General features: G+C 29.8%; 1 protein-coding gene across 1 annotated transcript in view; it reads left to right on the top strand.

The window, feature by feature from the left end:
* The window catches only part of LOC136980838 (cubilin-like), a 292,841-nt gene that overhangs the window by 143,961 nt on the left and 122,647 nt on the right, over window positions 1-26,233 (top strand). The window contains 5 exon segments of the mRNA XM_067277042.1: window positions 2,764-2,948; window positions 11,724-11,910; window positions 17,501-17,710; window positions 19,274-19,432; window positions 23,422-23,600. Coding sequence (XP_067133143.1) covers window positions 2,764-2,948; window positions 11,724-11,910; window positions 17,501-17,710; window positions 19,274-19,432; window positions 23,422-23,600 — 920 coding nt within the window.

The following is a 26,233-nucleotide window of genomic DNA, read 5'->3' on the forward strand; positions in this document are numbered from 1 at the left end:
CCTTCAATACCAAGTACTTTCTGTACTAGATACTTTTAGTCTGATACCAATACTGATATCGATACGTTACATCAAGTATTGGATCTGGTATCATTACATTTTTCACAAACACATAAGGTCTGGCAAAAACCAGATTTTGCAGCCAAATCAGAAATCAATAAATGTATTATGTCAAATTTCATTTCTGGAATTTCTACGTGCTTAAGAGTTCTGATTAATATCTATAAATAAGTATTTAGTTAAACATTATGCAGTACTTTTTGTTAATCAACTTGGACTATCAGTGATATTTAAAATGAGCTACAATATGTATACTTATTTGTACTGACATTTGTAAAATTTAAACACAAAGAACTTTCAATGTAAAAACTGTTCTACCTCTTCACCAATGATTATCCACCCCTATTCCATGTATAGTAGTACCAATAGAGCCCATTAGCAGGGCTGTAGAACTGGGGCTTCTTTTGTGTACATAAGACATCATACAAGTGTAAACTGAAGTACTGATGACACACTAACTTCTGAACCAGATAGTCGGGATTCAATTCACTGGAGTAAGCAACAAAATATTACCGTATTTTACGGACTATAAGATGCACCTTAATTTTTAAGCAATTTTTTAAAAAAATACCTATAAGACGCAACTGAATTTTGGAGGCAATTTTTTGAAGAAAAAAGTGCGTCTTATAGTCTGTAAAATACGGTAATTGCTACTCTGGATCCCACACAGCCTTTATTGTAATGAGTACAGTATCTTCTCAGCAGTAAAAATGACTGGAAGGTGATGCAACAGACTGAACAGCAACATCTGCCAAGATTTCCAGTTTCAATAGCTGATGCTGATACTGTCTAGTATCAATACTTTAAGACTAATACCAATAACCAGTATCAATACTTTAAAATTGATATTGATACTGGTATTGCTATTTTAAAACTATTCATGATAACAATTTTGATACTTTTGTAGTATCATAAACTCTTTACAGATTGGAGGTGCTATACAATATCCACTTGAGAACCCTGGTATAACTCCAAAATATCATGTGCATAGAAATGGACTAACATTTTCAATCCTTCCCTTTTCGGATCTTCCTCAGGTCCAGTTTTTGTAGGAAGATTATGAATCCAAAATGAATGTTCCAAATGTATATTCTTTTTATGGAATATTTAACAAAATTTTAAATTTCAGATCATACTCTGCATTAGTTTTTGGATTCATAATTTTCCAAGATAAACTGGACCTGAGAGAGATCTGAAAAGGGAAGGATAAAAAATGTTAGTCCATTTCTATGCACACAATATATTGGTTTACACAAGGGTTCTCAAGTGGATATAAAACAGTAAAGAAAACAATTCAGGAAACATACAAATATTTAAGCATTAAAACAATGCTGAACATAAAGAAAATTACTGGTATTTGGACAGCATAACTATAGGACAGATGATTCATAAAATTTGTTCCATTTTTGATATCAAAAGGAACAATGAAAGGATGTGTAAATGAAGAAAATGAAAATGGATGATGAAAACTTTTCACTCCATTAGTAGAATCACTGAAACATTGAATCATAGTAATACTATACATCGTACCAAGAAAGTGGTAATAATGACAAAGCATTTCACAGGAGACCATATTTAGACATATTTTGACTGATTTGTGGGTTGTTCTTGATGGGGGCAGATGCTATACAGTTGGAAGCCATTCTGAAATGCTAGACTAATAATTTTTTTTAACTCTATATTCAGATCAGCTTAGAGTAGTGAGTGTAAGTGCATCTGATTTACATGCAGAAGGCCACAATGTAACTGAACTGCTGCTACAGCTTTATCCTCCTTTGCACAATTTCCTAGTGCTGAGGTAGATTAGTAGGTATCCAAAATCTTCAGAATAATCTCTTACTCATCCATAACAGCAGTATAGAAAAGCTATAACAACACTGTTACCAACACATGTTTAAACAGTAGGGACAAGGATTTCCTCTCCTATCTGGCAGTATCTTCTTTAGTTTTCTGCATTAATTGTCACCATTATAGTCTATCTTCCTTTTTTGTTTACTTTATCCAATCTTTTTTCCTAACTGATACTGGCATTCAATTTTAATCTTTCCACATCTGAAGATAGTTAAAAAAACATTAGCATTTCTTTAGTTTCATTTGCTATTAAAATTTAAAGATGCATTAATTCAATCGCTAGTTTAACTCAAGTAGATAATTAACTACAGTGTAGGATTGTCGGATGTTCTGGTTTTTTTCTGACTGCCATCTAGTGACAGGGGAACTTATTCTAAAAACTGTTTCTACAAAAAAGTTTGTTTTTCCACATTTGAAATGTATTTCTGTCACTGGCTGAGTAAAACTATATTGCATGATCTGGAATTGAATCATCTTATTATCCTTTGGGAAGAACAACTCATTTTGTCCTGGATTTTATCCCCAAGTACCTGGCAACTATACAACTACAAGCTAGTTTATCCAGTTTGTTTTCATTGATGGTAGTAAATAGGAGCATCAGTCTTTAGTGATGTAACTTTTGGCATAATAATTAAAAGAAATTTTTTTATCTAATATAATTAAAACATGAAAATCATAAAAATATTTATGAAAATAATAAAAATATGAATATACAAATGTTTTTATATAAAACTTATTTATATTTTAGACAATATTTATTTAATAATTAATTATGTTATATTGTTTTTATTTCTATTTGAAACTAATTATTACAAATTACTTAAAAATTTATTTTTATGTAATATTTTATAGTTCATGGAATTTCCATTATTAATGAAACTGAAGGCAATATTGCATCGCCAGGCTATCCTCGTTTCTTTAATAGGGAAGCTATATTTAAATGGACGATAATAGTTCCGCAAAATATGTATATCAAAATCGAATTTTCAGAAATAAATTTAGGAGGAATAAGTGATTATTGTTATTCATATGTTCAGGTATGGTAGATTTTGTAAAATTGATTTAATAATAAATCACATAATTTTTAATAATTAGAGGTAAATATTGTAGTTGGATTCTGACTACAAGAATTACCTTCAAATAACTTTAAATAATTGACATTTTTATAAATAAATAAAAACACATAGATAGTTATGAATGAATATGTTTTCATTTATTTATTTATTTTATAAAAATGTCAATTATTTAAAGTTATTTGAAGATAACTATTTCAAATTCAAAATTTTTTGTTAACATTTTTGAAGTTAATATTGGATAAAAACTAAGAAAGGAAAATTAGTACTTTAGGGAAGAAGTTTCTAATTAGTAAACAATACCTTAATAGATATACTACATACATTGAGATAGATGTAACAAATAACATTTATATATTTTTTCTTTAAAGATGAATGCAAGAATTCTTTTTTAAATAAAGATTTTAGTTCCTTAAAAGTTCCTTTAGAAATTTTAATTGTTATTAATATAAGAAACAGAAGAAACAGACTGTCTCCAAACATTTATAAACTTATCTAAATGTTTTTTTTGTTATTAGAAAAAAAAAATTGTTATTGAAGTTATTTAAAATTTAATGTCTATAAAATAAATAAGTATATAATAGTATTTATAATAAACAACAAAACTGTATTTAACTAATGAATATACAAGTTTTTCTTGTTTTTATTTTTGTATTTTTGTAACTGCAATTCCAAAGTAGGTGCCAGACTTCTTTGAAAAAAACCCAAAAATGGAAACAAAACATTACCTTATTTAAATATGGTGTAATATAACAAAAACAACCTTGCTTAACAAATTTTCTATTGGTTTTACATGGAAATTTAGAACCAATAGATCTACTAGACCAGTGATTCTCAACCTGGGCGATATCGCCCCCTGGGGGGCGATCGAAAACTTACAGTGGGCAATTATTTGACTATACGCTTTTGGGGGGCGATAGTCATTTTGCGTGGGCGAAATCATTTTGAATACCCACTTGCAGTGATGGGCCGCTGCATTTTTATATTGCGTTGCGAAAGAAGCGAATAAAACATTTTGTAAAACAATATTGTTATCCTTTGGTATTTAATTGCTACAATGTATATTCAATGTTTTATATGTCTCCCTAACGGGCAAAATTAATTGGACTGTGAATACAAAGTTGCATCGTACAGTCCGGTATTGCAATCCCTAGTGCGCATGTCTTAGATTCGCTTTGCGTGTGCAACGATTTCAATCATTTGGTCGAGCAGTCAGTAATGAGTATTATTAAATTTGAATTTTAATGTGATCTGTTGTGCTCTCGCCATATATGATATTTGCATTATTTTTAAAATAAACGTATTTCATTTTGTTCCGTATATCATAGGTAAGTTAATTACTACTTATAGGAGAGAGTTGCCATATGCATACTGGTCACCTAATGCGTATTAGGTCATTTATTTCTAAACAAAGGCTTTATATTGTAAGTTCTAATTAAATCGATAAAGTAGGAACAAAAATTCCGTTACAATAATTGTTTTGTTGTGAATTATAAGAGATTGAAGAAATCAGGTGAGTTTTCTGAGCTTTCTTTATAAGATATATTTTTGTGAATAAAATGGTTTACTTACATATAAACTTATTCAAGAAGTACTATTTTCATATAGATACGCTTTAGGATACCGGTATCCGAAAGCATACTGTATGCATTGTCTTGGAAAAATGATTATATCACAAATATTTATCAATAATAATTAAAAAATTGTGGTCAATTAGCAACTTCGGTAGTTATAGATTGGTTTCAAATTATAATATTCCTATAAATTATTACTAAATAATATATAAATCGCATTTGAAATTAAGTGGTACGCATATGGCAGTTCTCCTCTACCCATTGAGTAAATAAATATTTTCAATTTTACTTATTTTTTATATATTTAAAACTGATTTTTTTAAAATTTGAATTATAGATCAACCTCTAAAAATGCCCCAGAAAAAGAAATGCCGGCAATATTCTGTTGAATATGTAAAGTTTGGTTTTATTTCTTCGCCACAAAATAGCCAACTTCCAATGTGTTTGCTGTGCAATCAGGTATTTTCTAATGAAGCAATGAAACCATCCCGGATGATTGAACATTTAAAAAGAAAACATCCCGACAAGCAGGACAAAGACATTGAATATTTCGAAAATTTAAAAACGATGATTACCAAAAGAAATAAAATAACGGATGTATTCAAAACAGCAACCACAAATATAAATAAGGGATTGGAGGTGTCATATAAGATTTCACGTATAATAGCTCAAAATGCGAAACCTCATAATATTGGAGAGAAATTATTATTACCGGTTATAAAGGAAGTTCTTACCATGACTTCAGCAGATCCAGCCAATATTTTGTCAATGATTCCATTAAGTAATGATACCATATCAAGAAGGATTAGTGAAATGGCCAATGATGTCGAAAATCAACTAACTGCGGATCTCCAAACACGAGAGTTCACTATACAGTTGGATGAGAGTAGTGTACGGGATAGTGATGCAATATTAATGGCTTATGTTAGGTACATAAAGGATTCAAAAATCATCGAAGAAATGTTATTCTGCAGACATTTAGTCACTGATACGAAAGGCACATCAATATATGAATGTTTTAAAACGTATTTTGATGAAAAACAAATTCCTTTGAAAAATATATTGGCCTGTGCAACGGATGGTGCCCCTTCGATGGTAGGACGTCATCGTGGTTTTCTAACCATGTTGAAGGAAGAAAATCCAAATATCTTTACAATTCATTGTATAATTCATAGGCAACACTTGGTTGCCAAATCCATTGGCGGGAGATTACATGAAACAATGAATTTAGTAAAATCAATAATTAACAAAATAAAAGCACACCCACTTAATGATAGATTATTTCGACAACTTTGCCATGAAAATGATGAAGAATATGAGCGCCTATTATTGCACACGGAGGTCAGGTGGCTATCTAAAGGAAGTTGCCTTAGAAGAATGTTCAACTTATTTGATACAGTCATTAGTTATTTAGAATCAACAAATTATAATTTTCCAATGGAGATATCTGTTTTAAAGAGTGACATAGCTTATTTGGCAGATATATATGCAAAAATAAATGAATTACTTTTGAAACTGCAAGGAAACAATGTGACCATAATTAAAGTGAAAAGTTTAATTATTGGTTTTATAAATAAATTAAGTCTCTATAAAAATAACATGGGTAGAAAAGATTTTTCTTTATTTCCCTGTTTAAGTAATATAATTGTACAGGACGAAAATATTGCAGTTTATTATAAGCATTTGGAAAGCCTAATTGTAGATATGAAACTTCGGTTTAAAGATGTTGAAAATATTCATATTCCTGATTGGGTTATTAATCCATTTAGTGCTGATCCTACTAATGCTCCTTCGCACATTCAAGAAATATTAATAGATTTGCAGGCAAATGTAGAAGTGAAACATTCATTTGAACATAGTACTTTAGAAGAATTTTGGATAAAAATTAGCAGTACTAACACATTTCAGAGACTATGGATAGAAATAAGACTATTAATCATGGCATTTCCAACGTCATACCTAGTGGAAAAGGGTTTTAGTGCGGTTTCTCAAATGCTGACTAAGCAAAGAAATCGCCTCAACATTTGCCAACAAGGTGACTTAAGATTATATCTGTCAAAATTAGAACCCAATATTATTAAACTTTGTCAAGATCACCAACCTCAAGGTTCTCATTAAAATTTCATTTAGTTTATTATTTCTTTGTTATGTTAAAATTAAAACACATTACTTTATGTATCTTACTTTTTTTGTAAATTAAATTAAATTTATAACTAATAAATGTTATTCTACTATTGTTCCTTTCAAGTTTCTTTGGATATATCTTACTAACGCCTAATGTAATCTACCTTATATTAGGGATTATCGTACAATTTTTATCAGTTAAAATTTATAGGGAGGCGAATTAAGAAGCGGGTCTTACAAAGGGGGTGTTTGGTCCAAAAAGGTTGAGAAACACTGTACTAGACCAATAGGGTCTGTTGGATCTTAACTTCTACATAAAATCAGTATATCTATTGAGTCTTTGAGTTGTAACCAAGAATTAGCCATTTAATTCATTATTTTTAATAATGAACACTTGATTGAAATAATAGATTGCTTTTTTAAAAGTTATTTTTAATATGTAATGTTTAGACATTTATGTATATAGTGAATTAATTTATAAATATATGAAGACATATGCAATTGTGTTCATATATTCAATCAATATCATTCAATTGTGTTCACAACAAAAACATTCATTAATTAGCAAATTATTATATTTATTGTTTCTGCTGCATAAAAAACATCTATTGTATATATTTGATACAAATGGTAAATTCTATTAACATTCCTTCCATAGTTCTTTTTTCATGGGCCAAATAAAACATACAGTAAAATCTGTGTAAACAGGAATCACATGGTTATCAAATCTTTTTTCTGGTTTGGGAAGTTTCCATTTTGAACAGGTTCTTTTTTAACATATTAAATTGTGCCATTCTAAAAATTTTTTCTGTTTAGGCTGGTTTCCTTTTTATTCAGGTTCTGTTTTGGACAAGTTTAGAACTTGTTTAAAACAGAATCCACAAACACTCTAATTTAGGTAAATATTTTAACCTTAACATAACTAGAAGAAAGAAATAGTTATACAAACCAGAATTGGACAATTAATTACTACACAATTTTCACTCAAGGCCAATACTACCACATGTGCAAACTGGGCATTTGCCCAGGGAGGCAAATGGCGAGAGTGACAAATTTCATAAATTTTTGTGAGTGAAAATAAGATACAGTGAAATTATTGTAGTGTGATAATCCCATGAAATGCATGTTAACCAACAAAGGAGAACATACCAAATGAATACTATGCACAGTGTATACTTAAAACAAAGTATTTTATTTCGTGGAATATGTACATATTCTTTTGGATTTCAACTCAATAGTAAATAATTACAACATGGCAGTAACAAATAGTAATGGCAGACAATGACGTACAGGGCTGGATTATCGAATAGGCAAAGTAGACAAATGTCTAGGTTCCTACTAAGCTCTGCTCGACTAGCCATTACCTAAAAAACAAAAAAACAAAAACAAAACAAAAAAAAAGGGTCAACAGCCACCCGTGCATCAGAAGTAATGTACACCACGGGATCTCGCACCATCTAGAAATCTTGCTAGTGCCTCTCGTGGTAGTACTGATGTATAGTTATGATTTATTTTCTAAATCTAAACTTATACGTCGTGACATCGCATATTCGATATAGCGTTCAAGTTGCTTGAGTGCAAAGATATTACAATTCAATAGTGTTTTATAAAAGAGTTAAAAAGGGTGACACTACGGTGAGACTTGGGGTGACACCACGATATCCGCACCGGGTGTCACCCATGCTAACTACGCTAATGTCACATTATATAAGATTTGTTTAGAAGCAACTTATTTACATGGGGCCCCAATTTAAATTTTGTCTAGGGCCCGCCAGAGGCTTAATTCGGCGCTGATGACGTAAATATGTACTTACAAACTAACTTAAACTAAAGGAAGAGGGAAGATAACAGGGAGAGTGATAAATAGTGAAATAGATTATAGGTAAGAATGAAATACCTGGGATATACAGAACTTTGCACATTTTTGTGGGAGGCCACGAACTAATGGCTCGTCATCATCTTCCTTTGGTTATCCTTTATACTTAGTCCACAAATATAAAATTGTTTAAAAACTCTTGGTTGCTTGCTGTTCTCTTTACTATATGTATTTTCTTAGCATAAGGTTGCCATTGAGAACAAATCACACAGGAACACTTTAGTGTTCCTGTGTGATTTGTTCTCAACGGTAACCTTATGCTAAGAAAATACGTGTTTAAAAAGTCTTTTTTGCAGTTTAACTTTGAATTATATCCTATCCCATTGCATAACTTATATTTCCTTTTAAATAATGTTTTAAACACAAGAGGCATACAGATAATCTGTATGAAAATATAGTAATAAAGTTTAATGAAAACTCTTGGTTTAATTGTCAAGTTTTATTTTATTTTAATATAATGTTTGAAGATGGTTTATACTGTGACTGTATGCCATATTTTATATAGGTTTTATTTTGTGGTGTTATAACACTATATTGATTATTTTTTATTTTTTGTAACGGTTTGTCCGCGATAGGGGGAGCCACCTTTACCTTTCGTTGAGGTGTACTTAAAGTGTTCCCCTTTGTTTCTTATCACTTTTTTGTTGTGCGATTCACCAAGAGAGAGTGAAGAGGACAAGCAAGCAAGGACTATGAAAGTGGAAGTGTATAAAACTTTATTTTTTATCTGTTTGCATCAACATTTTGGGGATGACTCTTCTGAACGAACTACCTCAGGACTTTTCTATTAATTGGATTCAACAAGTTGAAATAGTTAGTTTTGTGCTAAAATGGGAAAATTGGGAAAACTTTGTAATTTTAACTTTACGCGCTTAATTTTGTAGTCTTGTTGTTTTTGTTGTACAAATTAAATTGGATTCCCCTTAGTCTGGTACTGTCGGGAAATACAATTTTAATTTTTGTATAGTTTCCCTTCTTTCTTCCTTCTTCTATTGTCTGTCCCTTCCAGAAAATTCTTTCTCAACCCTTTCTTCTTGGGTGGTGGCAGCTAATCCCCCTGAACAAAGGAAAGGAAGGAAGTCTGAGGGCTTAACTGAAAGACAAAGGACATTCTTGGCTGAGATGTATGGATCGGATGGAAAGGTGGTGCTCTCTATATCGTCTTACCAGCAAATGGAGACACAAAGAAGTCAAGGCAAGAATCAACAGCAGATCTGGTTGAGAAAAGAAACATCATAAGGACTTCAGAACAACATCAACATGAGTTAAAAGAAATCAAGAATTTGCCCATTATTCAAAAAAGGAAAAGATTTTGGAACTACCACCACTCCAAGACTACCATTGCAGGCCATGTACCCACTTTTACCTATCTTTATTTCTATCATTCTCCCCCTATACCAGGGGTGGCCAACAGTTTTGCCTCCGGGCCAAATTGGAAAGAAAAATTTTTTTATGGGCTGAACGAAATATTAAAATTAAATCATGTTAAATACAAATACGCTGTGATCAGGTTTGTTCGAAGAGAAGTTCTTGACGCGTGCACACTGTCATCTTACAATGCAAAGAAACCTACAAGCAAAAGAAATAAAAGGTAGACAGGCAGGCAGTGCTGTGCGTCACATGTCAGCATAAACAGAGTGACATGGTGGAATGGCAGATGAGTTTCAGTGAGTGTAGGGTCTTTTGTTCTTCAAATAGTGTAAATTTATAACAGATGAATACAAAAGTTGTAAATCTCTACAATGGAATTTTTTTAAAAATTAAGAAGTATTGTGAATCAACCATTTGACCAATTATTGGAAGTTAAGTAGCTAATATTGAAAAATTAATCATGGGCCACATAAACCCATTACGCGGGCTGGATCCGGCCCGTAGGCCGTATGTTGGCCACCCCTGCCCTATACCAATGTCTTCTGTCTTTAGGTTAAGTTAGTTTTAAGTGTTAAGTTGTGATTCGTGCAGTGGCGTGCCGTGACATTTGATGATAGGGAAGCTCGTAAAGTTCATTTATGTTGTGATGGTTGTACTGATATCTGTTCATTCTATTAAGGTTGTACTACTCTTATTGTAAAACTGTAAGTGGGGACTGAGTGGAGTTGGTATCCCAACAAACTGTTTTATTTCATGCAAAATAAAGGTTTCATTTTGTATATATTATGTAAATATACAATTCATGATTTTATGTAGTATTGTAAAAAAAAAATAGATGATATATCACAAAGAAAACTAACTACCTCATTCAAGCAAGAAGTCATTTAAATTTATAGAATGTTATTCAACTTTCTTGTTTTTTTAGAATCTGAAGTTAGTCACTAAAAGTGATTGAAATTTTCATTGTTTGTTTTGATATGACTGCTGGTTTGAAACAGATAATTTATTTTTTTCATAAAGTATTGAAAATACAGCATAATTGTATTTTTAAGCACTCACTTCGTTTAACCTTCTTATCCGGTACCGCTTGATCGTCCAAAACAAACGTTTTCGTCCTCCTCGAGGACTGCCTCAGGTTATTTGCACAAAAGAACAAACTAGAGCCGTATTCTAAATAGTTTGAATTAATGTCTCGAGGAACTTTTAAAATATTCGGATATAGTTTTAACTGTACGCGTGCGCTATGTCGCGTTGCCGTTTTCGTACTCATCACATATGTAACGCCACGCGTATGACAGAGTGTTGCCGTCTTTAGTATTAATGCATTTTCCAGTACGGCCGGCCCTGTATATTTCTAGGGCTTCTAGGGCCCTGATGTCATCCGTTTGAAAGGCCGAGTTTATCAATCTGGTGTTGTTCAGGTCAGGTTTTGGACGATCAAGCGGTACCGGATAAGAAGGTTAAACGAAGTGAGTGCTTATTAAGTTAACCGGTATTAAAGACGAGTAGATTGATAATTGTATTTTTAAAAAGTAATAATATAATCTTAAATAAAGGATGTCTTAATATTTTAAATTTTTAACTTTTACTTCAAATTTTATGCTGATAAGAATTTTATAGCAAAAATAAATAAGTAAATAAATAAAATTTTTAGTTATAAAAACTTATTTATAAGCACAAATTACAAAATTAATGTCAGAACAAAATTGTTTTTACAATTATTTTATGAAAGAAAGATATTCTTTTGTTTATATATGTTTTCATTATTTTAATTAATGACATTTTTATAAAAAGGTATTAAATGGAATGAATGAATATGCCTCAGAAATGGAAAAATATTGCAGTTCTATATTGCCTGAACCAATTGTTACTACAATAAATGCTGCTACTATAGTATTTTCATCAAGTTGGTATTCTAGTATGTATTGGTTTTTGCATTGGACGGCAACTACTGAAACCAATTTTCCATCTATCTATGGTGGTAATGAAATTTTTTAGAATTTGCATTGCATTAAATTAAATTTTAATTAGGTTAAGTTTTATTTATTACAATTACTTGAATATATAGATCAATATTTCCAAAACAATATTCTCTCAGGATTTATTTATTTTTTCACATTTTAAGATATTTTTACAATAATTTTAAGTATTGTATATAAACAGTGCTGGGATTCAACTAATTTAACAACCATTTTGCTACATTAATGACCATTTTAAGTATAAAAACTAATATTTATTTATAAGGGCAGGTCCTTACAGCATTTTTTACCCCAATTCATCCTGCACATTGAAAAAAAAAATTACTAATAGTAGTAGTAAAAATAAACTAAAATACACAATATAACATAACATCTTAAAACAAATATTGAGAATGGCTAGATCTCATTGTGTCTACCAGTTGTGAGTATCCAAATGAGACAGATCAATGTTAACTAACAATTGGTTAAAAATATTTCCTTGTGAAAGGTGAGAAACTCGTTACAAATGAGACAAGGCCAGTATAATTGCATTTTTTTAATCAAATAAAGAGAACAGATATCACTCTGCCCATTATAGAGAACAAAAAAATGTATTTACACTAACTCCTCTCTCTCACTTGATCTTCCTGCGACAATTAATTATTACACAATTCAGCTTAAAACTAAGACTATCACTACTTATGAACTAGATAGAAAAGAAGAATGAAGACTAGGTAGAGAGTATACCAGTAGCTTAGATTTGGATCCTGATAACAAAAATAATATGGACGATGATCACTGTATGGATGGTAGATGTTCAGTCTGTTTACATTGGAGTAATGATAACATGTTATCATTAAATATTTCCGAGGAAGGTTTCCTTTGGCTTGGATGGGTGAGTTCACTTACATAGTTCTGTATGATTATACCACTTAGCTTGGTATCACTGTTCACACGTGGTCTACACTGACTATTTCTGTTTTCCTATCTCTCTAGGCCTCAGAGTCCTGAGGCTGTATTCTGGTCTGTCGTCTCTCACAAGCCGGACGCTGATTCGCTAATCATTTGTTTATGTCTCGAGAGATCATCGTGTCTCTCTAAACGCGATTCTGGACAACTTTTTCTCTGTTTGCTTTCTCATTTATCAGAGATGAGCGGATAGTTGTCTTTCAACTGGTCTATCATCTTTCGCCTCAATTTTGTTATATCCAATATGGACGACTCAATGCTATTCATGCTGTACAATCATATTAGAAAACGTTCTCTATCTTGGGAAAAATATTTTGAGAGAGAAAACACTTCTGATTTTTTCCTAGTACCTACACTGATTTCATTTTTTTTTTAATTATCCTACATCAATTACTGAACTATCGAATATGATGTTAATCTTACTTAGATGGTTAAGGAGAAATTAGTTGGTAATATTTCGAAAAATATCTAAGTATGCACACTTTTCTAACTTGTATTAAAATTTTTATTTGTTAAGAGACAAATTGACATTAAAATCTGTAAAAATGTTATAAAACAAAAAACATAACTTTGTCAAAATTATGTGCTTTATTTGAACGTGTGCTTTCCTTGTCATGTGATCTGTGATTATGTACTCTGCATTTTAAAAAATTTTACAATTTCATTGGTTAAAATTCTATACCATGTTATGCGTGCAAATAACCCAAACATGTATAATCAACCGAATAGGATCGTGACATCAACGACAAAGATGAGATCATTAGGAACGACCAGAATTGGCACTGTGTATGAGAGATGAATTTCATCTCTCTCTTTGATGTCATTCATTGATGAAAGAAGAGACGAGAGATAAGTGACCAGAATACGGCCCCTGGTAGCTTCTCAACTCACTTGGTCTCCCTCACTAGACCTCTTCTCTCATCGGTGACAAACCCAAAAGTGACTCTCCTTAACTCCTGTTTTCCCAGGTCTCCCTTGGGCAGGACTTTTTCTTTTCCTGTTTGTATTCTGGCCAATCAAGACCCACAAATGGTAAAGCTCCTGTCGTGTGACTTGAAAGGGTTGACGACAGAAGGAAGAAGAATTACTGGAAAGAACAGCAGTATTCCTACTCTATATACAACTATATACAAAAACAAACATGGCAGACAGCCACATCCTAACATAATTAAAAGGATTATAAAAACATTGCTTTAAATATCCCTAACAAAAAGCAACAATAAAACTATGATTTAAGATATTTCCATATTGCTTCATGATTGGTGTCTTTTTTTGTGATTGCTTTGCTTTTATTTGAGGATCATCAGTTGTGTGTGTAATCCTTACCTTCTTCCTTATCTGAAACTCTTCAGCTATAAAAATCAATGTCTTAATATTTATATACAAAATCATTCCAGAAATGTATTTATATTCTGCATTTCTCAGATCCAGAAGTACAGATATTCATGTTTAGTACTTTTCACTTGTATCTAGGGATGTCTTGATACTGCTGAGTATTGAGTACAAAAAGTACCAAGTATTTTTTGTACTCAATAGTTTTGGTCTGACACCAATACCAATATCAATACTTTTACACTGGGTGTCAGATCTGATATTGTTATATTTTTCACAAACAGGTAATGTCTGACCGAACCCAAATTTTGCAGTCTAATCATAAACTGAAATGGAATTTTACACTATTTTCAGTTTAAGTTAAACTTATATAAAAAAATATTAATGACCAAAAATTAATAAATGTATTATGTTAAATTTCATTTCCAGAATGTACATATTCTTAGAGTTCTGATTACTATTTATAAGTTAAATAAATATTTAGTTAAACATTATGTAGCAGTTTTGTTTGTTAATCAACTTGGATATTCAGAAATGTTTAAAACGAGCTACAATTTGTATATACTTTATTGTACTGACATTTATAAAATTTGGACACAGTAAAGAACTTTCAATGTAAAGACACTGTTTACTTCTTACAGATTTTTTATCTACTTATATCCTATGTATAGTAGTATCCACAGAGCTTGTACTTTAGATCTGGGGACCCTTGTGTATATATAAGACATTATACTAGTGTAAACTGAAATACTGAGTGACACACTGACTTCTGAACCATATAGCTGGAATTCAATTCTCTGATGTAAGCAACAAAATATCATTTCTGTTTCGGGGCTCACTCAGCCTTCGTTGTGTAATGGGTACAGTATCTTCTCAATAGTAAAAACAACTGGAAGGAATGCAAAAGACCAAACAGCAACATCCCGCAAGATTTCCAGTTTCGATACCTGATGCCAATATCAGCCTGTATCGATACTTTAAGACTTGGTATAAATACTTTAAAACTACTCATGATACCAGCATCAATACTTTTGTGGAATTGGGACATCCCTATTTGTACCTTCATGTACCCATGATTTGAGCATAAAATTTCAGATGCTTGATTGTGATAGGTGGTTGTAGATCAATTGAAATCACAGCAGCAAAGAATTCTTATTTCCATTTATGAAAGAGAACTCTTCTTTTAAACACCTTTAAGTATTGGCTTTATTTAAATAATAGCCATCCTCAAAAAATAACTGTCTTGAATAATAGCCTAGTCTACTATTTGAGGATTTCTGAGAACTTGGGGGAAACAATGTAAAATTAATAAATACCATAAACTGTTATAGCTAGGTATCATATTTATTTATTTAACTGTGGTTGTTTGTATCGAGAGATTTGTACATACACGAACAAATGTTATAAATAAGAACACAAAAACTTATATATACAATTAAATATTCCTTTATTTCTCTCGGAACATGGTTCTTTTCTTTATTATTTACAATTGATCCCAACTTGAGTATCTTCACTGGGGAAGGGATCACCACTTATTCGCGTACAAGCAATAATCCACACGCGCGTAACATAAAACCTTTACAACTGACTTAAAAACTAAACTTATAACTACCTTAAAACTAATGTAATAGGGAAACGGATAGACTTAGGAAAGATAGAAAGTATATAGAAATAGACAGAAAGTACCCGGGTTCACAATCGATCGATACACTCTGGGAAGTACCCTTCCACAATGGTGGCCTTTCCTCCTCCTCCTTATTCGTCTGTTCATCCTCGATGTTCTCCTCTTCTCTCGGCGCTCTCTGGCCCTTGTGCCTATTTTTCTCTGGCCTCAACGGTCCTGCAGCCTCCTTTCTTTCTCTCTCTTTCGAGTCTCGAACACTGCCTTGCACCTCCGTTCCTCTCGAGGTCTAGCCAAAAAGTGTCCGTTCTTCTACCCTTTAGCCCTCAGGGCTTCTTCTTTTCTTTTGTTCTCACTCCCCAAATTTGTGGAAGTCCTAATACCCTCTTCTTTGTTTATCCCTTGGTTCTTAGAAGGGGTAATCCTCCCCCTCCAGCGATAACGGTTGATATACGAATTGTTGAGACAAAGGAACGGAAATAAGGAAGTAGAAATGAAGGAAGAAGAAAGAAAGGAAAAATATACATATATGTATATGTATTTCGAACTATAAAAGAAACACAAAAAAAAAAAAACACAATATGGCTGACAGCCACATAACAAACAAATAATAGAAAATGAAATAATATGTAAAATGTACAATATATATAGTAGGTATAGTCTTCTTATTAATGGTATATAGAAAGTAACATTTGTTGTAAAGATACAAGTTGCCATTTTAAGTATAATTTGTTTTAAAAATCAACTTTCATTAACAAATATTTAAATACTTTTATCAACAATGCACAACAAACAGAATGTGAAAAGGAAATAACAACAGTCCTTAAATAATAACTGCCCTCAAATAGTAACTACATAGAAAATATACTGTTTAAAATAGTAGCTGTGGCTATTATTCAAATAAAGGCAGTATTTGAAATAATTTCTAACATGATAAATAATTTTAAAATATTTTTGAGAACAATACTTCTGGTGCTTAATAATATCAAATACTTCAATTTACATTAAGTATTTAATATTTGACTTTGCAAACTTTGATTTCAGTATTTATATTTGAATTATTTTTTTTTGGTATTTTGTTGTATCTGCTCTGAAGATAAGCCAAAATGATTGAAAATAGTTGGGAATTAAGAAAGTAGTGTAAAGATTTCCAGTAAAGCAGAGAACAGTGCAAATTGTTAAAAACAAAATTTAATTAATGTGAAAATAATTCCAAGTTCTTTAAAAAATATAACAAAACAATAAACTACTTTATTGGAATTCACTTTATTGAGAAGTTTCTCTCAAATACTTCTGGACATCCAAGCTTATTGCCAGAAGACGTACAAGTGCATGAAATAAAATATATTAAATAGAAATGAAGATTTTTTTAACATATTAACACAATTTTGAATTTCTATTTACTATAAGAAAAAGATAAAATTATTCACTAGCTCCCAGCAATATTTCAACTTCCAGATAGATCCAAATGATCATTCAAAAGTCTGGAGAGTTGGGAATTCTTATTCTGCATCATTCTAATCTATTAATTGAAATGATATAGATTGATTGATGATTATTAAAATAAGCAGTTTATTGTTTTGTAACAAAATTTACTTTTTAAATTTTTTCATAACTTTAACATTACTTATTAATTTAATTTTTAAAAGAATAATTAAAATTAAAATTCTGATGTTTTTCTTATTTTACAGTTTCATCATCTTGTTGGAGTGATTTATATATCAATGCATCATCATCTGTTAATTTCACTTCTCCTAATTATCCAAATGGATATGGAAATGACGTAAATTGTACATGGATATTACGCACTGATGTGCATCGTCGTATAAAATTAAATATTTTAGACTTTAAAACTGAAGGATATGGCTATTGTTACTATGATTTTTTCACTGTTTTTTTTGGTAAATATTATTTTTATATATTTTATACATGTATGTATATTTTGTGTAAGACAGTTGTCATCTTTGTCTCCTGCCGCCTCCACCTACATATGATTTGCTCCTAGATTTTCCTGACGTGCAATTAACTTATTGCCCCTAAAAGTTGGCGAGCTTACACCATCATTTTTCTTCATTATCGTTTACATTATAATTTTTTATTTAAAATATGATAATATACATGAAAAAAATACAAAGGAAAATACAGTAAAAATACTATGTAACATATCACTACCTTGAGCACTATTACAGTCATTGTGATTGCAAACACACATTGTGATTTACTTTCATGGTTACTTTTTAAAAATTTTTTTCTACCTATGTTGTCTTCCCTTTTATCTTGTATTGTAATTTTGGCATTTTGCTTTTTCTCTTCTGAATGATCATGAAGAATGCAAAACATGTTTTGAAGTCTATGTATGAATCTATAAAAATATTATACTTGCAGTTAAAAGCATAAAAGTTGTATTGTTCATTTTTACTACTTGTTTAATGTATTTTTTTAGTAAAAAATATTAAAATACAAACATAATGTAACAATTATAACTTATTTACCAGTTATCTGTAATACAAAAAAATGTTTGGTTTTAATCAATAATAAATATATTTTTAATCATTAATGTTTACTAACAAAAGTAAGGCAAAGAAAATAAAAAAAGCAGAAAAAAATGAAAGAATTATTTGCATCTTTTCCACACATCCACATAACATGAGCAGGCACAATATGTAATGAGGACAGATTACACATATTTCTTCTAAAAAAAAGTAACTGTTTTTTGAAACTAAAACACTCCTCATTCCAGTATTGTTTAATGCCTTCAAGAATACACCTATTCTTTAGGCTGATCACATTTACTTGGAAACTGTGGTGTACACAAGAAGAAAAATACTGTCCCGAGGACAGGATCACACCTGACAAAATGTTAACAAAGAAATCTGCTTTGTTTCAAAGTTTTTTTTTCATTTAAGCAGGTTTCTGATTTATTTAGGTTCCATTTTAGACAGATTTTATTGTATTAAAAGATAAAAAAATAATCCAAAAATGTATAATGTTCTGAAATATGATAGAAAGATAATTCAGAAGCTCTCGCAACTGAAGTTTACTAAATAAGAGTAAGTAACAGATAAGTGATAGATAATAATAAAAAACTATGTATATGTAATAAAAATGCAAAAATATTTAATTAGTACTTCATTTATAATGTTTTAAAAATAATATACAATTAAATTTTACAAACATATGTTGGAAACTGCAATTTCTATAATTTGTTTTGATTTTGCCATGTGTAAAGAAAGATTTTTCTTAAACTGAGGAATTAAATTAAGACTAAGAAGTAGAAATGAAACAAATATAGATTAAAAAAGTTTTTACTTTATATTTAAAAATTATGATTTGTCTTCTTATATTATAACTTTTATATCACAATAATCATAAATAATAAGATAAAAGATTTTAATTTTGATATTATTCAATATTATTTAGTCATTTAAAATAATCTTATCAATTTGTACTATTTACTTTCTTAGCTGAAAATTCACAATTGGACACATGGAAACAAGCTGGTGTTTATTGTGGCCGCAAAGATCCATTTGAGATATATTCACCATCTAATATAATGAAAATTACATTTACATCTGATGAGTATTTTAATGATTTAAAAGGATTCAAAGCAGAAGCATCTTCCGGTAAGTAGTAGTGATCAATTTATTGAATTTATAATCAGTAAATGTTTGAAGTTTAATTAAATTATTTCTAAAAAATGAAGTTTTTTTAGTCTTTCAATAAATTACATTTTTACTTAAATCTAATCAATATATTGGAAACAAAATATGTATTTAAATATAATGAAATTTATTGGAAAAGTATTATTTATTTTTTGTATTTGTTTGATTAGAGAACAATGATAAATCATAAATAATAATTAATTAAGTTCATTCAATTCATATATGTATATATGAAGAACGAATTCAAAGACTTAAACTGGGTATATGTAATTAAGCACTACACAAGAAACTATTTTAATTGATTATTGATTGATATTTTTGATAATCTTCAAAATGCCTTAAGGACTGTATTAAACAGTAGTCAAATTTAATAGCTTATAATAATTTTGAAAGTTAAGAATAATAAATTTAATAAAGAATTAGGCACCTGAAATTAATTTTTTATGTATGTTTTCAAAAATTTTGTCTTTTAAATTTATTTAAAAAGTATTTTGTCTAAAAAAAACCATATAAAAAATATTACAATTAACAAACCCTTTGTGATTCTTGTTGGCCCACTAAGGTAAACACTCAACAAACCAAACTTGCAGTAGATATGAGAAAAATTATTTTATTTACTTGTGATTTATCTATATAAAGGTACAATAAAGAATACCAACTCTAGGACAGTTACTCTGACATTAACCCAAAACTCGATCTCTGGCAGAACAATTACAAAATTTATATATGACCATGACACCCAAATCACGATATTTGTAACCCATAAGTGAAGTTTAAAATGTACAATAAACTCTTGATTGGTAACTGACTTGGTATGCCAATAACATTAGATAGAGTTTGGAAAGTTCAAACAGTTCTTGCGTGTTTATCTGGTTCGTCAGAAAGACACCTTGCGACGACTTGGACAGTTTGATGGCTAGTAGCCATTCTCTGATGTCTAGTCGCTGCTGCTAACAAACTGTATGGATATCGTAAAGTTCCTGGGTGAACTCTCCTTGACCCCAAAGTCTAAGGGTTACTTGACGTCCCAAGAGTGAACTCGTTGGAATAAACACTGAAGTGAAATTCGACGAAACTCTAGAGTCAAACTCTGATGAACTTTGGAGTAAACTCTAATTTCCTGCTTCAACATTAGTCTTTTATATCCGTCAACAGTGGGCTGTTGACCAATCAGCAATCACTGTTGGATAAAGCTTTCTTGGAGGCCCAGCAGTGGTGTGACGCTGTCGACCAATGAATGTCTACAAATTCAAACCCAATGGGTGTGCTGGTTACCTGTTTGAAAAGAAGCAGGAATCGTATAGAACAGAACAAAGATACCCAAGTCCTGCAAACATCTTTCCATCCTCATTGTCTTGAGATGCCACATTAAACTTCCTTCACCAAAATTACACTTCTTTTTATTCTCAGTTCCTGAAGGCTATGATAACTAACATGTCAGTTACCTGATAGAGAATCAACTGAGGTCATATTCTGGTCACCATCTCTGGTCTCTCGTCTCTCACAAGCCGATTGCTGATTGGCTAATCCAAATGATTAGTCAATCAGCGACCAGCTTGTGAGACAAGAGACCAGAGACGGTGACCAGAATACAGCCCCTGGTCAAATTTGATACTGAATCCAACACACTATTTTTTGCCCAGGGATTTCTAAGATTCCCTCTCAAAGTTATGACTTCACCTTTATACTTGGGTAACAGACAGTTCCACACTCCTGCCTTCAGCTTATACTCTCTCTGTTTATTTAAATCACAGGTGATTTAAATAAACAATATTATTTCTGATCTGTAAGACCTAATTGCTGCATCCATCATAAATCCAGTATAATAAGTCCTGTTAATTGATAAAGTACTAGTAGATGAGATAAATTTAAATTAAGTTAAGTTAAGTTAAGGACACAAAGGCATATTAATTAAATTATTAAATTAATTCATTAGAGTACTGTTTATTTCTTTTCAATTAAACTGCATTGATTTTTATGAAATTCTGTAATCTTCCATCATAAAATAAATAAATATAATTAGTTCATGTATTTAAAACTTTATTTATATAAATATATTTGTTAAACCTGACTCACTCCAATTACCAGATTAAGTAACAATACTACTTTTGATTTGATTATGCAATCAGTGCATGAAATTTATAGATAATTGTCACAGTCCAATTGTAAGAAAGTTGCATATGTTAATATGACATGTTGTTAGTAATAAGCAAAAAGTAAACAACATTAGCACTCTAGGGTTATATATATATATATATATATAATTAGTTAATAACTTAATAAAAACATTTAGTAATTTCTTATAACTTTTACAGAGCTATAAACAAAAATATAAGACTAAACCAGTATGTAACTATAGGATAAGGAAAACTCGATTAATCTAATCATCCAACTTTTCATAAACAAATGGATATGTAGAAGTAAATTCAATAATCATTGCATTATTGGATTTACTTCTACATATTAGAGATTGCTTAGAGAAAAAAAAAGAGAATGATTTATAGTGTTTGTCTCCTTCAAAAAAGTGATTTAAAATGTTATTGAATATTCAATTTTATTCATAATTGACTTGATGGTATCTCCTACATGAAACATTATTCTATGTTTTGTGATGGCATAATTTTTAAATTTGTTGTGTCATCTATTGTCCCATGTTTATCCCTTTCCATCTAAAAAGTAAAACATAATAGTTATTAGTAAGATTTGCTCATGGACAGTAATATTTTAGTGTATTACTGGCATTTTTAATACGCATAATGCATGTTTCAGGCATTTTAATGGGCATATAGCAGTACATATATCTGGCATTCTAATATGCAAGTGCATATACTGTACATATATTGTGATTTTGAATGCTTATAAATTAGTCCTTTATTAATAACCAATAAATATCAAGGTTTAATATGAATAGTATGAAATATACAATTCTAATTGTTTAATTTTTAGTTTTAAATATATAAAGCATTTAAAAGTATGTTGTAATTTTAATTTCTTTAAGTTCAATAAGATGAACTAATGTTCTTGATAACATATGATTACTGAAAACATTAGTTCATCTTGTTAAACTTAAGTTTTATTTTAAAAACTTCTGGAGTTTGGTTTTTAATTTTTTTGCATTATTTACATAAAATAATTATTATGAAAATTAAAACTAATTTCTTTCATATATTTTTAGAATTTCTATATTTTAAATTTGTCAAAAAATCTTTTGTTCTTTATACACGTGAAGAAATTTCAATAGTTGAAGCAAAATCATTTGCTTAATTTTTTAATGAAAATGCTTGTTTTTTGTGACATTAACAGAAATGACTTTTTTAGGACATTTACATTTTAAATATATCTTTAGTTTTTTAAGGTCTTTCTTTGTTATGTTTCTAATTAAACCTGTCATAATTATTCTAAATATATTCTAGAATCTCAGGCAAACTCCAGTTTGCCTGATGATGCCCATTCAGCATAGGCAAAAACATTTGCACTTTTTATAAAAACAACTGGATTATAGATTTTATTGTTATTTATTCAAATATAACCAGTTTTCAGTGGCAGTATTTTAACTCATTAATAAACATTAACTTTATTTCAAATGTCTTTCTTCTTACCTTAATATCATTCTACAATTCATTTATCAAACCATTTTTTATTTAATGAGAATGGGTTTAATAGTCCAATTATTATTTAACTTACAAGTTAAAATGTTATAGAATTAAAAAAATTGGATTTATTAACATTTAAACTTCACTATATTGTCTCAAAATTATAAGAAATATTCTTTAATTTGATAGAATTTTTCTTATATTTGTTTATACTTATTCTAATGTTGTTTGCATTTGAAACTTTTTCTGTAACATTTATATGTAAATATAAATTTTATATTATCATTATATTTAAATTTTTTATGTTTTTTTAAAGAAAACTTTTATTCAATATTATTTTTTAAATTATCATTTTAGAATGTGGGGGAAATATATTTGCTTCCAGAGGAACATTAAATATATCTGATGCATATCCACATTATGGGAGACCTCCATGCAATTGGACAATCACTGTTCAAAATGGTCGTACTATTAAGATTACATTTGAACAATTGAATATTCCAGATGATGATTTATGTAGCACACAGTATATTCTGGTAAATGTTTTAAATGTTATTTATTAAATCATATTTAGTTAAAATTAAAATTTCAAATTAATTAATAAATGTAGGGAATTTTAAATTGAATTTTGATATTTATCATTTGAATTTATTAAAAATTTTTACAAGTCAAAAATATAAATTTATTTTGTAATACTTATATATCAATTAACCATGATCAAAAAGTTTTTTATTTGAAAACTACAATGCACAGAAACAGTTTGAAATATGAACACAGTACATTGGTCTTCTAATGTTCCACATAATATGCTTTGTTATTCAAGCATTTATCTCTGTGTACAACCAATTTTGGATCCCATTGTTATAGAAAGTTAATGGATGCATATAAATTCACTGTCTCACATCAGCCTTGTCATTTACAAAATGATGTCCACTGAGGAATTTCTTCAATGGACCAAACTAATAATGATCTGATTTATTTCACCGTTTCTTCCACTAGGGCAATGTTTGCATCAGTGAAATATGTACTGTGCAGTATGTTCTAACTGATCTTCATCTGCATTTTTAGTCTATTTATTGTAATCTTTGTATTATTTTGTTGACCCTTTTATTTTCTCATTATGTGGTGATTCACTTACTGTATAGAAGGATGGCATGTATGTTTGTGAAGGGAGGGGAGAGGAAAGTGAGTCATAATATAACTTGTATACAATGTTATTTTTGAGTTGGTATAATGACAACAAATCCATTGGCATTAGACAAAGGAAGTGGTATCCAGAAAATTTGCTATAATCAATAAATTGGAAGGAATTCAGATTGAAATTTGATTATTATTTTAAATCATATATCCATTATATAACTGTCATATCTGTAATGTCAATGGATAAAATAATGCTTTTTAAGCTTAAAAAAACTAGTATTATTGGGAAACTTGTAAAAAAACCACATTGAAAACATTTGTTGAGGATTGGGTTTGTGAGAATAAATTTTGTGTTGAATAAAAAGATAGATTTTCCTTCGTATACCATACTCTTGATTCACCATACATTACTATCAAGACTCATTCTTAAATTATACATTTGAGGAATTGGGGTTTTCCTAAAGAACCTGATAATATTACACTGCTTTTAGATTCTTTACACCCGTACTCCACACCTCTTTTTACTTGGTGTAGAATTGTTGCCAAAATGATGCTGAGAAATGTCAGCATGTAAAGGGTGAGAATTTAATGCTAAAATATAAATTGGGACTATGTGACACATACAGTTTCATCACCATGGTGATGAAACTGTATTAAATATAATGAACCACCCTTGTGTTTGCAGAAACATTAAGAATTACAAATTAAAACTATACACTATACACACCACACAGTTTTCCAGTAAATAAAGACTGTGTATATAGTGTGACGTTTTAATTTGTGTACACTCAAACATTTGGAGACTTGTATGTTAAGGAATTACATTAAAATATTGTTTACATTACATTGTTGATTATAAAATAAAAGTATTAAACAGAAATTTTGCACTTAAATACCATATAACATCATTCTTAAAATAAATAAATAACTGGAAAAATGTAGCATCTCCAGTAAATATTTTAATTTTAGAGACATCTTCAAAAAATAATTTGTTTTTTACATTAAATTTTGTCAAATACAGTGGTACCTCGATAATCAAACTTAATTCATTCCAGAAGGCTGTTCAAGTACTGATCTGTTCTAGAAATTTTAATTCAAAATTTTTCGAGAATAGAGTTAGATGACCAGCATAACTCAGTTGTTATCAAGAGAAGTATAATATACAAGTGCAAGAATAACACTAAACAGACTGTCTTTCAGCATTACTAACTTTTTTTAAGAGAAACAAAAGGTAGATGCAAGCATTTTTGATGATTTTGCAAGCATTTTGTCTTCATCAGTCAAGAAATTCTTTTAAAACAGAAATATAGACCAGAATTTCTTGCCTGATGAAAACAAAAGTAATCATTGAAGGTGCTTGCATGTAATGTTTAAAAAAAAGGCAAGTCATTAGTGCCAAAACGTCTATTTAGTGTGTCATTCTTGAAAAATTGGCATGAGGTGTAAGTAAAAGTTTTATTAATTAACTCTTCTGTTGCATGACAGAGGGTGTCCTGTCATATTTTTTTTTTATTATAACACTATCAAAAAGTTTTTACTATGCTTAGTAACTTCTGCCATAGACAGAAAAACATCACAGGCAATGCACAGTTTCTGAAATTATCTTCTGAATATTGTATAATTTTTGCTTTTATGTTAAGGTATACAACTTACACAGATTTTTCTTATGTACATAATCTATAATAAACTGGATGTTTTCTCAATTTACTAAATAACCAAAAATCCAGCACAAAAATTATAAATTTAATCAGAAACAAATGTTTTCAATTGCCTTTAGCAATCATCATCAGATTTACATTAAATTAAGGATATAGAACAATGCATAGAATAAAAATTTACACATTTAAATTGTGTGGAACATTAATCTGATTGTTCATTGCCATACACATGGAGTCTATTCATGAATCCAATTAAAATTTTTTATATTACTTCAAATAATGATGTCCACATAGATGATAATATGTCAATTTTTTTTGTAATTGATGGCTTCTGCTTTTTTATTAGCTTTATATATTTCTATTCTCTCAAG

The sequence above is a fragment of the Centruroides vittatus genome, unplaced genomic scaffold (assembly GCF_030686945.1).
Source record: "Centruroides vittatus isolate TY-2023 unplaced genomic scaffold, ASM3068694v2 contig_726, whole genome shotgun sequence".
Classification (NCBI taxonomy): domain Eukaryota; kingdom Metazoa; phylum Arthropoda; class Arachnida; order Scorpiones; family Buthidae; genus Centruroides; species Centruroides vittatus.